A 14377-nucleotide genomic window follows, 5' to 3' on the forward strand; every position below is an offset into this window, starting at 1 on the left:
ACCTCAAGCTACGGAGCTGCTCCGCTTTCTCAGACTTCGTTCAGCGGCACCGAGTTCCCGCTCCGGGACCGTGTGTCTGAATAACTAATCAGCCACAGCTGCTGCAGTCAGCAGGAGACGCTGGCATGTGGAAGGACATCTGGTGGGCAGGTAGAGAAACACAAGACCTGAGGGAGGACAGGAGAAAAGATGCAAAACAAAACACAAGCGCCTTCATTTGGAAATGGCACAAAACACGTTCAGATAATGAGACTTTTTGGAGTAAATTTGTCTGTTTATTGTTTTATTTGGCTTTAGTTTAATTTCTCTTCCCTGATCTACTTCCAGTGAGTGTAATTCAGTTGTTGTCTGTCTAACAGTTTATCATGACATTGAATCCAAGTGCAAGAGGACGACGCTTCACATGAAGAAACAACCCGAAGGTAAGTGTAGATTCATTAAGTGTTTAGTTGGTAGGAAAAAAGGTGAAGGCTAGTGTTGAGAGTTGGGCTATAGAGCAATAAATATTTTAAGATTATAAAAATCTAGGTCATTCTGTTTTTATTGGTCTGCATTCAGCAAGCTTCATAGAAAAAAATATGGATTTTGGTAGAAATAACAGGGGAAATAAGAAAGTGCCTAAATCACTTTAAACTCAACAAATGTTAAGTAGTCATTAATCAATTAATTTGTATGATTTTTCTGCATGAACAACTTTCAATTTTCATATGTTAACCTTCTGAGCGTCGACTAATAAAATCTGTAGGTTACACAATTAGAATTAATTAATTTAAGCAGTCTCTTTTTTCTGCAGAACTGGTATCAAATTACACAGTTTTCCTGAGAAACTTTTTGTAAATACCTATTCTAAAATTGAGAACTCATGAAAAAAATGCAATTTGTCATCTGTCATTTTGCCATGCAGTTTATCCTTGCATTCTTCTCTCTGGTTGTATGTGGAAAATTTCCAGATAATTTTCTGTATGACACTATGTCAGTATTGCAAAATGACATGTACAGTGAGAGGAGACTGTATATATGTATGTACTGTATACTTTCCACCGCAGCGCTCAGTCATACTGACATTAATGTGTGCATATTCACTCTGTCTCTCTGTCTGTGCAGGTCATGGTCTGCACTGCCACCGGGCGGTCATCACTCTGTGCAAGCTGATCGGCATCCAGGACATGTACTGTAAATTAGAGGGATCTGCCAATCTGCTCAACATCACCAGAGCCCTCTTCACTGGATTAGCCAAGCAGGTGAAGTCATGTCGGCATGGTGGGAGGGATCTTTCATTTGAGAGTTTTCAGAAATTAGTTTTATTTGCACCACTTTCTCTTGAAGTGAAAGTCAGAAACAGGAAAGTAAATATTTTAGAAAAAGTGAAAAAGGCAGGGTGAATGTAATCAGGAAGAAAAAGAAAATTAAGGTTGTCACTCAAGCATTTCACATCTGAAATGTGTCTCTGTCTACAATATGATTTATATTATACACTGTAGATACTGATACTCTTGAGCTGTAATCTAACTCAGTTTCTTCTCTTAAAGGAGGTACATGTTAGATCAGGGCATAATATAATATTAGTTTGAAATATTCAAAGTATGAAGTAACCCTATCAACTTTGAGGTCATGTCCAAAATGCCCTTTATGTCCAGAGATATCCACCGCTAAGCAGCCAGGGACGCGCTGTCCCTTCTGTAGAAATGCATCCTGGCCTGAGAGCAATAGTGAGTCACTGTAGCCTGTAGTTTGCTGCAGGACAGGGTGAAGTTGAGCCAGCCGGTGTTGTATTGAAGTGTGTTCCTCTGTCGAATAGTGTCTCCCCCGTGTTTATGTGTAGTGACCCCCTCATGGTCATGGTTAGGACTATGGGTTTGGGTCAGGTTTAGGTGGAGGGGAAACACATATCGACAGGAAAACAGTCCTCGTCACAACACCAGAGTCAGTGGATACAGTGTAGAAGTTACAGTCTCAGTGAATTAGTTTGTCAAAAACACAACGATGGCAGAAGCTCCTGGAAATCGGCTGTTGTCTCCATCACAAGCAGCAAAACTGTTAAATATTGGTGTGGCTTCCCAGCACTGGAGATGGTTTTTGGAGGTTAAAAAGATGCAGTTTGATGCCAAACACACGTTTCTTTTAAACTGGTAAGTAACATCTACTGTTGGATATTTACATAAACATAACTTTAGTTTAACTAATGACAACACAAGCTGTAGGTTTACAGTTCACAATAAACTTTTTAAATGGTGCGATGTGACTGTTTTCGTATTATTCTATAAAGTTAACTAACCACAAACGCCACACATGAAGATCATAAGATAGCGTATGATGTAGTTGTATGGGCACATTAGTAGACCAACATTTAAAGTGTGAAATCCTGCCCCCTGTTCGGTTGGATTGGGTGGCAGGAAATTACAAAAAGCTCCTTTAATCTCTGTTTCCCTCTCCTCCGTCAGACTCAACAAGCCTTGCAGAGGACGTCTGCTGAGTTCGGAGCCTCGTCACATCTCTCTTTTTCCCCTCCTCTTTTTATCGCTGTCTTCACTCACATCTGCCCTTTTGTTCTTCTTCCATTCTGCAGGAAGTCCACCAGAATCTGGCTGACAAGAAGAAGCTTCATGTCGTCGAGTTTGATTCACGGCGAGGCCCGCTTCCCGTTGTTGTGGCGACTCCGAAAGACGGGGCACGACCCAACCCGGAGCGTGAGGACGACATCCCCAACACCCGGCTGCACTGGGACAACGTACGAGCCGCTCAGGGCACCAAACGCTCGATCTGGGCGCATGTCAAACACACCATCTGGTAGTGTGGGAGACAGATGATCGGACTGATAGAGGCTGGGATTGTCAGAACTCGGCGTCTGATTTTTAGCTAAAAGCTGAAAATATGTGAAGAATAAGAACATTTTATCTCAAGCAGATTATCAGCTTTTGTTAATAAATCTAGTGCATTGTGTTTGTTTTGCCAACAGAGTTACATGTTTTTACCACAGAGGACATCCCATTTGAAAACATAATTCTCAAGATACATACAGTGAAGGCCAATAGTGACATTTAGTCAAATATTTATGTCCTAGATATCAATGTTTGCTTAATAACTGTAAAAAAAAATCCCTTATCCACCTGGAGTCATTGCAAAATACATTATGTATCAATGCAATAAAATATGGATCTGTAACAAGAAGTGTGTAATATGCACCTTTCTGTGTCTGAAGCATTAAATAATGCGTGTTGTATCTGTAAACAAAGGAACTTTTTTTCCTCCACAACAGAAAGGTTACACATTAAATAATAAAATAAAATAATAAGAATAAAATATAAAAAAACATAGATGTCCTTCTCACTAGGTTAATAACTGGTCAAAAAATTAATTGAATCAAAGTAAAATTTTCTCAGATTTTTGGGAGAATGAAATCTCATCTGAAGAATGTATTTTCTAACATGTTTTACACCTCATTGTATTTACATCTCAGGTTTCAGCCTAACAGTCGGGGCTGAGTATTGTTTAAAATTGATACCTGTACCCTTAAAGCGATATCACTACCAATATACTACTTAATTTGATACTTTTTTTTTTTTAACATAATACCTATCATGTAAATGGAAATGTTAAATGCCACCAGATGTTGCAGCTGTGTAATATAGCTGTACTTTTAAACATTTTGGTTGCATCTTAGCACACTGAAATGCCAACTCCGTCAAATACACTCACCATACCACAGACTGAATGAGCTGTAGCTGCATTTGTGGTCACATTTAGGCTGCAAACAAAACCACCAAACCAAAAGTCTTTAGTTTTTGTTTAGATCTGGGAATAAGAAGGATAAAATGCAGGCATCACTTGACTGGAGATGTTTTTATTACTTGCTACAGGGTTGTTTCAATCAATACCTTTAAGCAATTGAGTACCAATATACTGTTAACCCCCAAAGAAAAGCGTTGACGAAAAAAGGGCATTTTTCAGTTGTTGAGGCATTCCCACTTTTGTTGTGGAAATGTTGTAGAAAAACATTGTTTGAAGGAAAAGTAGGAGATTGATATCTCTCCAGTGTTTGTGCAGTAAGAGTGGAGCTATATAAAGGATTCGATCGGCTTTGGAGCACGTCAAAGTGTTAGTCTACATTTCAGCCCATTAGTTACAAATAAATTAATATAAATTAGTTTTATGACAAAATATGTCTGTATTACAACTTAATTTATGATGTTTTTCACCGTCAAGACGCTACTGAATGTTGCAAACAAGTTTTGCAGCTGTTGATTGGTCTGAAAGGTTTGAGGTGATTTATATAACAGTACTTCATCAACACATGGCATCTTTGCTCAAAGACACTACGATAACGCAAACTGCTAATGCAGCACTGTGATATACCTGTCAAACACGACAGGTCATATCTACACTGTATCGTCCAAAGTTCGTAAATGCTCCAGGTGAGGCTCGAACTCACAACCTCGGCATTGCTCTGCAGTGTACTGTCTTATAAGTACCGCGCGCTGACCGATTGCGCCACTGGAGCTTGTTTCTGAACCTCCTTACATACAGTAGTTATACTAAACCTGGGCTCATGTTGTGAGGCGATGATGTTGCTGCTGGCAAAAGAACAAACACTCCAGTTTGTCTCTCATTTCAACCCGAAAATCTTCTGACATATTTAAACTTTCTTATAAAGCTGAATTATAATCATGACATGCTGCTGATTGTTCTCAATTTCAAAACCTCAAACCAAACCAACAAAACAAAGAAAGCGTGACAATATGTTTGAAGAAGTCAAAACCTTTTATCAACAACGGCGTCTCAGTTTTCATCATTTTACAGCAACCTACATGAGATTGTTTCAAGCTCCAGTGGCGCAATCGGTCAGCGCGCGGTACTTATAAGACAGTTCACTGCAGAGCAATGCCGAGGTTGTGAGTTCAAGCCTCACCTGGAGCATATTAGTTCACTGACCTGTGTCCACATCACCTGTCCTGCTACTCAAGGTCAGTATGACACTGGAAAACTGGAATGCAGGACTTTAGCTCATAATCAAATATTTGTACATTGATGTCTTAGTACTTAAATAAAGTATCTGAGTAGTTTTTCCACCACTGACCAAAGTGTGTCCCAGTGCATTCAGTAGATATTTTTCTGGATGAACAGATACTTCAGTGGCATGGTGGTGCTACAGAGGAGGTGAGGAGGATTCATCCAGTGTCAGCAGAAAACTGTATATCTGCATGGCTGAAAGTTGTGTAAAAAGGGGCATGATTGTAAGAATGGTTCTTACTAATAATATCTTTTTGACTTTATTTGATAGCAAGGCTGAAGAATGTCAAGTAAAAAGAGACGGAGACATGCAGCAGAAGGACAGAGGATGGGATCGAACCCCGGGGTTTCGATAAGGACACAGCTCTGGCACATTGGGCGCACGCTTTGTATCAGGTGAGTTAATGGGGACCCCAGTTACTATATGTTGTTTTCAATGACAGCTACAATCACTGAAAGGTCCCTTTGAACATAATAAGCATCAAAAATAGTTGTTTCAAAAATAGTTTGTATCAAAAATTGTTGTTTTCCAAAATGTAGCTGTGATCATAGCCATTGTTATCATTTCAGCACTCTTGGCTCTGCCTATCAACTCTTTAAATATTGAAATAAGAAAGTGGTAAATATGTGTCCACTGTTACATGTTTGACAGGACGAGACTAACAACAACACTGTAGATTTAACTGCAGCAACTGTAAAGCTAAAACTCCACAATGGCTATTAAAACTAACAATAAATCAAACGAATAATAGAGCAACATAAAAAAAGGACTCAGTTATGTTTATATCTGCGACTTGTTTTAATCTTGAGAATACAAAAATGGCAAAACTATACAAATTTCTGCCTTACAGCTAAAAATTACAGTTCACCATCCTTTAAGTACTGACGATTGGCTGGCATTGAATCTATATGACAAAGAAAAACTAATTGGTAGTCGTTTAAAAAGATGAAAAATTATAAAAATCAATGAGAAATATTTTAGAGCTTTCTCTGTAGTTGTCTAACTGAAACAAACGTGTGTCAGTCTGATCACAAATAACAAAAAGGAGGAGAGATGGCTCTGATGGCAGCGAGAGGTCTAGATTTAAGAGCATAACATGTAAGAAAGGTAACATAATGGTTTTAAACTTAATGTATTTAAGACTGGGGGGCTGGTTCAGTTTGCAGATCAGCTCCTTTATGAAAGCTCAGTCTGCAATAACATTCAACCATAACCCATGGTTTTCTAAAAAGACAAATAAAAATGACACCCTTTCTCACATCATAAACAATCACAATGATTTAGAGAAAAAAAAGGGAAAATAACTATTTTAAATTGAGTCTAACAAAATGACAGCACTTTCCCATTTTCATCATCTCGACATTATGGGTTTTTTTTTTGGTTTTTTTTTGCTTTCATAAGAACACATTACTTTTCTACAGTACAGCTCCTCATTTGCTTCCTGCATGCTTGAAATAATGTTTTATGGTGCTTCACTAAACATTATCAAATGTCCGAAAATTGGGCTTAAAACCTACGTTATAAATCTGACGAGGTTTGATGTCACTCGTGGGTAATTCCACCATATGCTCACATACACACACACAGGATGCACAGTACTTCTCGGACACACGAGTCTGCGATTCTGCGTCGCTCTTCAGAAGTTTTTCCATCGGATGGAGGAGAGGATGGTGTGGATGAAGTAGTGGAGTGTGGCCAAAAAGGCAAACACCTGAAACACACAAGTAAACACACAAGACAGACTTAAATCTACTTTTTGTAGATGTTGTTGTTTGTTGAGGATCAGCCTGTTGTGTGAATAGTTATTTGCTGCTTTGCCAACTATTTTAGGGATATATGGTGTTTTGCTGTCTTGTTGAGAGTTAGATGAGAGGAGTTATACGACTCTCATGCTTGCACAATAAATATCAAGTAGTTGAATTTAGCTTATAGCACAAAGACTGGAGACAGCTGTCCTGGATCTGTCAAAGGTGACAAAATCTGTCCTCCAAGGCCTCTAAAGTTCACTTTGATTTGATTTTCTCAGCCTTGCTCATAGAGTCATACACTTTCTTAAGATTAAACAAACAGGATATAACATGTTGTAGTGCAGTAGTTCCCAACTGGTGCAGCCACAGGTTCCAAATTACCACATATTACTTTTTTGGATAAAATTTAAATAACATGTTGGCTTAAAACACATGAAATGAAATATATTGCAAAAAACAACATGCAATTAGTTAAAACTAGGGGCATTTCTAGGATTTGAGGACATTGGTGGCTTAGCAGGGACCCCTGTAGGAAAACAAATTTGCAACATTTTTTAAGCCTTCCAAACCAGGGTTTGAGGAAAGATGAAAAACCCTCTGGCTCCAGAAATGTAAAGATATGATAGCTTTTAGTCGTGTTTTTCAGTGAATACAGTGCAAATTGTTGATACTCTGTCCTGAAATCAGTTCTCACCACAGCAGCGATGTCGATCTGGTAGGTTTTGAATACGTCTTCTTTATTCTGAATGGTGATGTACGCCAAATCCACCCCTGCACTGAGGTAGAAGAACGCTGCCAGGCCGTGGTAAGCAAAGTCCTGAACACACACAAATGAAATAATATTACAACGTGGCCACAGTGCATCACTTTTATATCTTTCTCTCATTCTGATCTGATTCTGTCTCTCAGGTCTTACAGCAGCAGCCCAGCCAGAGCTGTTCTTATGACCGCCAGCAGCAAAGATGATCATCCACAGGAAGGTCATGACGAAGCAGAAGACGGAGACAAACATCACCCAGCCCAGAGGGTTCGGAGGGTCTACGTGGGTCGATGCCACCAGGATCCACACCAGGCCTCCAAACACCTGCAAAGACAGAAAAAACAGGTGGGTGGTTGGTATTGTGTTTTTTTGTTTGTTTGCTTTTTTTTTAGCGTTCCCTTTGATACTTGAGAAAATTGGCGTGATTTGGTTAAAAAACATGAGAAAAAAGGCAAGGAGCAAATAAAGAGGAAATTATCTAAAACTGGTAAGAAATTAATTTTTTTTAAGTACAAGAAATTTATCTGAAAATTAGTTCATAAAGCAAACAGGCAAAAAGTCCTTAAAAACTATATAATTCTGTAACATAATTTTAAATATGTAATTATAACAATTATGAATGTAGTTCTCCTGAGCATTTTTCTTTTTTCCCTGGTCATTTTCCCCTATCTTTCTTAAAAATGATTATCTAAATCTACTAATTCCTTGCAATTTGTGGAAACTCTAGTTCAAAAGTTGCTCATTGTCTTTTCCCCATATTTCTGAAAGAAATAACAACAATGTGCTCAGGGCTCAAAGGTTTAAATACATGTGCATGGCATTTGAAAGCAGCACATGGAAAGTATTTGCTGCTTTTAAAGGGTTAAACTGACATTAATGTGATATGCATGAATGTCTGAACAAAATTTCATGCCCAGGCTTAAATATTGTTGCAGAGTTCAAATGCATGCGCTTGCTCAAGTACAATGATATTAAGATGTGTTTGGTTTAAGTGAAAATGCTTGTGTTGGGGAAGTTCTGAGTATAGGAATGATTAAATGAGACTTGATTATGCGTCTGTTAACTCTAATTCAACGTTTCCCAAACCCCCTCTCCAGTACCACCTGTCCTGCATGTTTTAGATCTCTCCCTGCTGCAGAACAGCTAAATTAAATGATCAGCTTGTCATCAAGCAGCTTCAAGAGTTCATAACGAGCTGCTCATTTGAATCAGCTGTGTCGGAGCAGGAGAGATCTAAAACAAGTGGTACTTGAGGAGATGTTTGGGAAACTCTAATTCCTCAAGAATGTTTGCCATTTTTGGATTATTTGCTCTCCGTGGAGGCATGCAACAAAAACCTTTTCTTCACAAGTTCAACGTAACAAGTGCTGAGCAACTGATATGCAAATGATTATTTTGTGAGTGAAGTATTCCTTCAGTGCTCCTTTCTTCAAAACCTCTTTTCAGCTCCTCCATCTGTGTCCCTTATTGTCCATCTTTAATCTCTTCTTTTCAGTGTCACACTGTGACAGTGACAACAGCAAGTCATTGAATCCTGTTCTCAGGCTGACATGACTAAAATTAATGTTTTTTTGCACTGGAGTAATTCCCTGAAGACATAAAATCCTACCACCAACAGAAATGTATTTTGATACTTTAGGTTTCTGCTCCTACGGCTGGTTATTTTACCCAAAATGACCTGTGACCTACATCTTTCTGTCTAACTGAGACAAGTTGCGACACATTTTTGGTTTCTCTGTTAAAGCCACCTTAGTAATGACAATTAGAAGCTGAAAGGAAAGACAGAGCCTACGTAAGCAAATGAAAATAGCGATGATCTTATTCTTCCGAAACCCGTTTTTCCTTCATGAAAACTGATCCAAATGTGTCTCCTTTTGCTGTTTCGTATCCTTCAGTGCCATTATTTTGACCTGGACAGTGCTTTGTGAGGCCATCTGTGTTATTGATGAAACATTACATGGCTGCTGGCAGATATACACGGCTACACATGGATCAGATGTTACAGGCTAAAAGTGCATTTTAACCCTTTCTTTTAAACATTAATTTTAAGATTGTTTCTTTTGTCACCTTTTAGTTTCTTGCAAATTGCTCATTGCCTTTTCCCGTGCTTTTAAAAGAATTAAACCTTTTTGCTTCAAGGTTTCAAAGGTTTTAAATACTAACGAAGAATATGTAACAGTCTATAAAAGCACAGATCTAAAGTCAATCAAAACTGCAAAATGTAAAAAAAAAAAAAAAAAAGTAATATATATAGATATATAGAAATTAAAAGTCAGATGAGAACATAATAAAACTGAGTGTCTGAATAACAAATGAACAGAATCAGAAGTCACATCCCTCTAAATGCTGAATAAACAAACGCCTCCTGACTTTCTTCATGTCCCTTGATACAGGATGGGTGGTGTTTGGTTTGCCAGGTTAGCTCAGATAGCGTGTTAACCACATCCGTATAGTCGAAACTCTGGAATTCAAAGTGTTACATTATGTAATACAACTTGACTGATTATATGCGCGTCCAAAAGTGAATGCACATATTAAGGGTACTGCAGCTTTGTGTCAATTTAACCACAAGTTATGCAGAATCAACTGTTGCAAACATAACAATAAGTACCAACTGTTATGTCAAGTCTTGCCTCTCACAAAAAGCTTATTACACTTTCTCTGCATGGTGACAGGATATAGTCACTAGAATAACTTTCCTCAGTCATTTTAAAGATCTAAGAGCAGAAGTTTTACTGCTGCTTGATATTAGGTTGATATTAGGAGGAAAAAGTGCATTCCTCTCTCAAACGTAACTGAACGTTTAAACAAAATAAAAAAGGGATAATATTTCAGTCTTACAACCTTTGGAAAAAAGACCAACAACTGGATCACAAGCAGTACGCAATTCAAAAGGTGATTTGCAAAATACATCCAGACGTCTATGTCAACACCAAATTTTGAGATAACGTAACTATTTTGAACTGCAATTCAGTCACAATAGTTCAATGTGCCGTTGGAACCTTTTGTCTTTGACCTGCAAGTCAACAAAACAATGCTAATCAAAATCTCAAACATTCAGCACATGTGCACTGAATTAGTTTTAATTAGCCAACCAACTTTGGCAAATAAGGGAGAGGAAAAAGAGAAGGAAAAACAGAAAATTCATCTGGTAGACTACAAAAAGGACAAATGTTTGGAGTGCAGTTTCTCAGTTCATTAAACACCTCGTCACCGTAAACTGTAACCAAATATAAATGCATGTCAGGGTCATTAAAAGTCAGATCACTGTGCTCTGTTTAATCCATTTGTGATAATAAAAGTACAGAAAAATATTGTATGGCTGACTTTTTTAGCATCAGATCAGTGCAGTCTACAGATTCTCAATGCATTTAACACTCATGTCTTGATTTTCTCAAGACAATGTTGCACCATCAAAGCAAAATTATTTAACATTTTTCCCAGTTTATCACTCGTCACCATTTTAGTCAACTCCGGTTGTTTGTGAATATGGTTCATAAAAAAAATAAATAACAAAAATTAAAAAAAAATAAAAATTAGAATGAGATTGCATACATTGCTTATCATTAACTGGCATAATTTAAAACCAAAAATCATCATTATAGTGTCAGACTTTCTCCTCTCCTTCTTAGTTTTAGTTAAGACGATCGACATTAATAGTTTAAAATTGCATTTTCATACAGTCTGTTTCAACTGGAAGAACTGAACAGTCAAAGGAAATTATTGGTGAAGTTAAACTGCCATGATGCTCTTAAAAAAGGCATTCGATCAGTGCCCAGCAGCAGAGAAGCAAGAAATCTGTACTAATGTTCATATTTCAAGACTTAACATATGCAGATGCACATTAGAATAACATCTGCAGAAGAAGCAGGGCGTTAGAAACGTTGAACCTGCATTCTCATCACAACCCTTCCCTTGATAAATAAAAGCTAAAATAAACAACCTAATTAAATGTCGGAGCGCTTATCAGACAAATAAACCGAAACACCTTCCTCTGTGCATTTCGGTCATTTGAGCAGTTTCTATCTTTTGTCATCATTGAGGGAGAAGAAGAGCTGACCGCATTCCTTCTTAGATTAGTAGCACAAATACAATATGAGCGAAATGTGAGCTGTGAAAAGACGAATGAAGGCGCTCCTCCCATGTGAGGAAGACATTTCACCATCGTCTGCACATTTTTTTTTCTCTTTTATAAAAAGAGTTAAAAATCAATCAACAATCGTTATTATTTGAAGATTTATCACCACAAAATTAAAATAAAATATGGTTTGTTTTTTTTCAAAGTGCAAACTTTGATCGTGAAGTTATCGAATCGGGAGTTATAACAGAAAAATTTATACTAAAATGTGGACTAATTTTAAAAAAATCATGCATTTTGTTTGTCTGTGAACTGCAAAATGTGCAGCTGAGGCCCCAAACAGTGACTCTGTGTCCACCAATAGCCTTTTGTCCCTTAATTCATTTAAATTTTATGAATTATATTTATTATATGAATTATATGCATAAGGATGGATGACCTTTGAGATATATATTGTTTGGAAAAAATTTTTAAATAGTTTCCATGAAAAGAATTCATGACCATTAGTTACAATATTTGTTGCATAAAAATACATTGAAATTAAATCAGCTTAATTTAAAAAAAAAAAAAAAAGGAAATCAAAAAACTGATGAAACAAATAAATAAAAATCCTTCGTACTGCTTTCAAGGACAGCTGCTTTGTCCTCTATCATTATCCACTCACCAGCTCAGGCAGGTAAAATATATCCGGGGCCGTGGTGCAGATCTCCAGTCCGCTGGGCAGGCTCCCCATAGGCTGAGCAGTAGTTGCAGCCATCTCTGCCTGTTCCTTCTCCGGTGCCGAGTCTACAGCGAGCGTCCTGCCCTCTCCTCTCAACTAACGGAGCAGCAGTAGGTGTTACTGACCCTTATAGGAAAGCTAAGTTAGCTGACAAACCCGTTCTGCTCCCGTCTCACAACACTGGCACAAACCAGACACACCCTCCGTCTGACAGCACCCTGGGCTACCGGGTGTTTCATGTGAGCTGGTGACCTGCGAAAGGATTTTAAAACTACCAGAGGAGGAATTTTGTGTCCCGGGGGGCCACAGTGAAACCCGTGCAGCTGAAATATCTTCATTGTTCCTGCTGAGTAAAGAAACAGCTCAGTGAGTTTGAGCTCTGACTTTATGACCCTTACATTGTGTTAGCTGAGCGCCTGCAGACTGTATTTGTAATGTACACAGGAGTTTCTTTTCAAAATATAGATGCTCATAAATGGGTTTTATGGATCTCAGATACTTACACAGATTTAATTTAAAGCTGCACTTATTATCGATATTTTTATGTTAATAGATCAGATGATTGTGTACAGTATGAAAGAGGTCACTCCAGGTCACAAGCCCACAGAAAAACACAAGTGTCATCTGACTCTGCAGCCCCTCAGCTCTGGAGGTGTTTTAGGGTTCTAGCATCAAACTTTTGTCCTTTCGCGCAAACGACAACAGCATTTTGGGGCCTTGAAAATGCAAACTTACTATGTAAAATTACACCCACCAACTACAAGCCTGGCATGCGTACTGCATGCTGATTTCCAGGCATGCGTGTGTTGCATCAACATAGTCACTAGAAAAAACGCTGACATTTTACATTTCTGCAAACCACAGATATTTTACGTTTGCATGTTACTTTATCTTGGATTCATGGAAACCTTTATTTCAACAATGCTGTAGTTAATGCACGGTTAGGTTTAGGCACACAAACCACTCAATTATGGTTAGTAAAAGATTATGTTTTGGCTTAAAATATCATTTTTGGGGGACACAATTCACATTAAAAAAGCAGCATAATTTAAGAAAAAACAATTGATACTAAAACTTTTCGTGGAACTATCTCTGCTGACTGTTTTCTACAAAATACCCACATTTGGAGCCTAAAAAGCATGCTAAAACATAACTGTTTTTGTCTTTTGTTGGTCTGGAACAGTGGTCTGAAGTAGTCTACAGCTGAGCAGGTAACACCATCCTTTCCTTTCCAGAAGACAAAGTCAGATTACATATTATACAATTTCAGAAACGTTGATTTGCATGCAAAGGTTACCTATTCATGGATTGCAAAAAATGTACAATGCTGATATTTTTCTCCAGCGACTGGGCGAAACCTGATGCACAAACCGCATGCAAGCTTAATCTACAAAATAAGCAAAAAATGAAGAAACAGGCAAGACGCAGCATTTCTTTGTAAGACTGTATTGCTTTGGACCACAGTATGAAAACAACAAACATTTTTTAATAAGGCAAAAATCCAGACACAAAATGCAGTAAAATTTAAAAGGCTGTTTACATACTGAGGTGGTTAAAGTACTGACGATTTTTTTTATAATTGTGCAGCTAATATATCACTTTTTCAGACACAGGTTAATACATGATAAATGCAGACTGGAAACCTGAAAATGTTCAGACACATTAACTCAGAGAACTTATGCCCTGAGGCTACAGTGTGTGATGCTAACACCACTTACCTGACAGTACAATGCAGGTAAGTCAGGGCAAAAACAGAGAGGAGGAGAAGACAATAAACCACTCTGTATGTTCGTCAACTTTCATTATATTTGGTTTTATTGTCAGTTATCTTGTAGACTTTGTTTTCAGGGTTTTCTGTTTGTGTTTTTTTTTCTTTTTGCATGTTCATGTTTAGTCTGTTTCCTGTTTTATTTTGTGGGTTCACTCCTCATGTGTAATGGCTGGTTTTACTTTATTTCCTTGTGTGTTTTCCTGCTAAAGTGATTGTCTACCCCGCCCTGATTTGTTTCACCCGTTCCTCATTATCTCCCTGCTCTCCTTGTTTATTTAGTCCTTGTGCTCC

General features: G+C 37.9%; 2 protein-coding genes and 2 non-coding genes across 4 annotated transcripts in view; 2 read left to right on the plus strand and 2 right to left on the minus strand.

Moving 5' to 3' along the window:
* Positions 1–3168, plus strand: part of mrps5 (mitochondrial ribosomal protein S5) — a 29761-nt gene extending 26593 nt beyond the window's left edge. The window contains exons 10-12 of the mRNA XM_042502546.2: positions 360–422; positions 1105–1241; positions 2567–3168. Coding sequence (XP_042358480.2) covers positions 360–422; positions 1105–1241; positions 2567–2791 — 425 coding nt within the window. The 3' untranslated portion in view covers positions 2792–3168. The remainder of the gene's footprint in view (positions 1–359; positions 423–1104; positions 1242–2566) is intronic.
* Positions 3169–4404: 1236 nt separating this feature from the next.
* Positions 4405–4498, minus strand: trnai-uau (transfer RNA isoleucine (anticodon UAU)). Its single transcript has 2 exons — positions 4461–4498; positions 4405–4440 (listed from the first exon to the last, which is right to left on the minus strand). It is a non-coding gene; the product is annotated as a tRNA-Ile (tRNA).
* Positions 4499–4820: 322 nt separating this feature from the next.
* On the plus strand, positions 4821–4914 carry trnai-uau (transfer RNA isoleucine (anticodon UAU)). Its single transcript has 2 exons — positions 4821–4858; positions 4879–4914. It is a non-coding gene; the product is annotated as a tRNA-Ile (tRNA).
* Positions 4915–5782: 868 nt separating this feature from the next.
* On the minus strand, positions 5783–12483 carry LOC121954574 (mal, T cell differentiation protein (MAL blood group) b). The gene is made up of 4 exons (XM_042502162.2): positions 12259–12483; positions 7673–7840; positions 7451–7573; positions 5783–6719 (listed from the first exon to the last, which is right to left on the minus strand). The coding sequence occupies exons 1-4, from the start codon at positions 12349–12351 to the stop codon at positions 6645–6647; spliced, it is 459 nt and encodes a 152-aa protein (XP_042358096.1). The 5' UTR covers positions 12352–12483; the 3' UTR covers positions 5783–6644.
* Positions 12484–14377: the final 1894 nt, after the last annotated feature.

This window comes from Plectropomus leopardus, chromosome 13, assembly GCF_026936395.1.
Source record: "Plectropomus leopardus strain MGB_pleo_1.0 chromosome 13, ASM2693639v1, whole genome shotgun sequence".
NCBI classification, from domain to species: domain Eukaryota; kingdom Metazoa; phylum Chordata; class Actinopteri; order Perciformes; family Serranidae; genus Plectropomus; species Plectropomus leopardus.

What these genes read in the sequence shown, in the direction of transcription:
- LOC121954574 (XM_042502162.2), bottom strand. Translation starts at nt 12,351, where the DNA reads ATGGCTGCAACTACTGCTCAGCCTATGGGGAGCCTGCCCAGCGGACTG. An exon ending in GCTCTGGCTGGGCTGCTGCT is followed by an intron (nt 7,574 to 7,672) that starts GTAAGACCTGAG and finishes GTGTGTGTTCAG; the next exon opens with GACTTTGCTTACCACGGCCT. An exon ending in AGATCGACATCGCTGCTGTG is followed by an intron (nt 6,720 to 7,450) that starts GTGAGAACTGAT and finishes TGTGTGTTTCAG; the next exon opens with GTGTTTGCCTTTTTGGCCAC.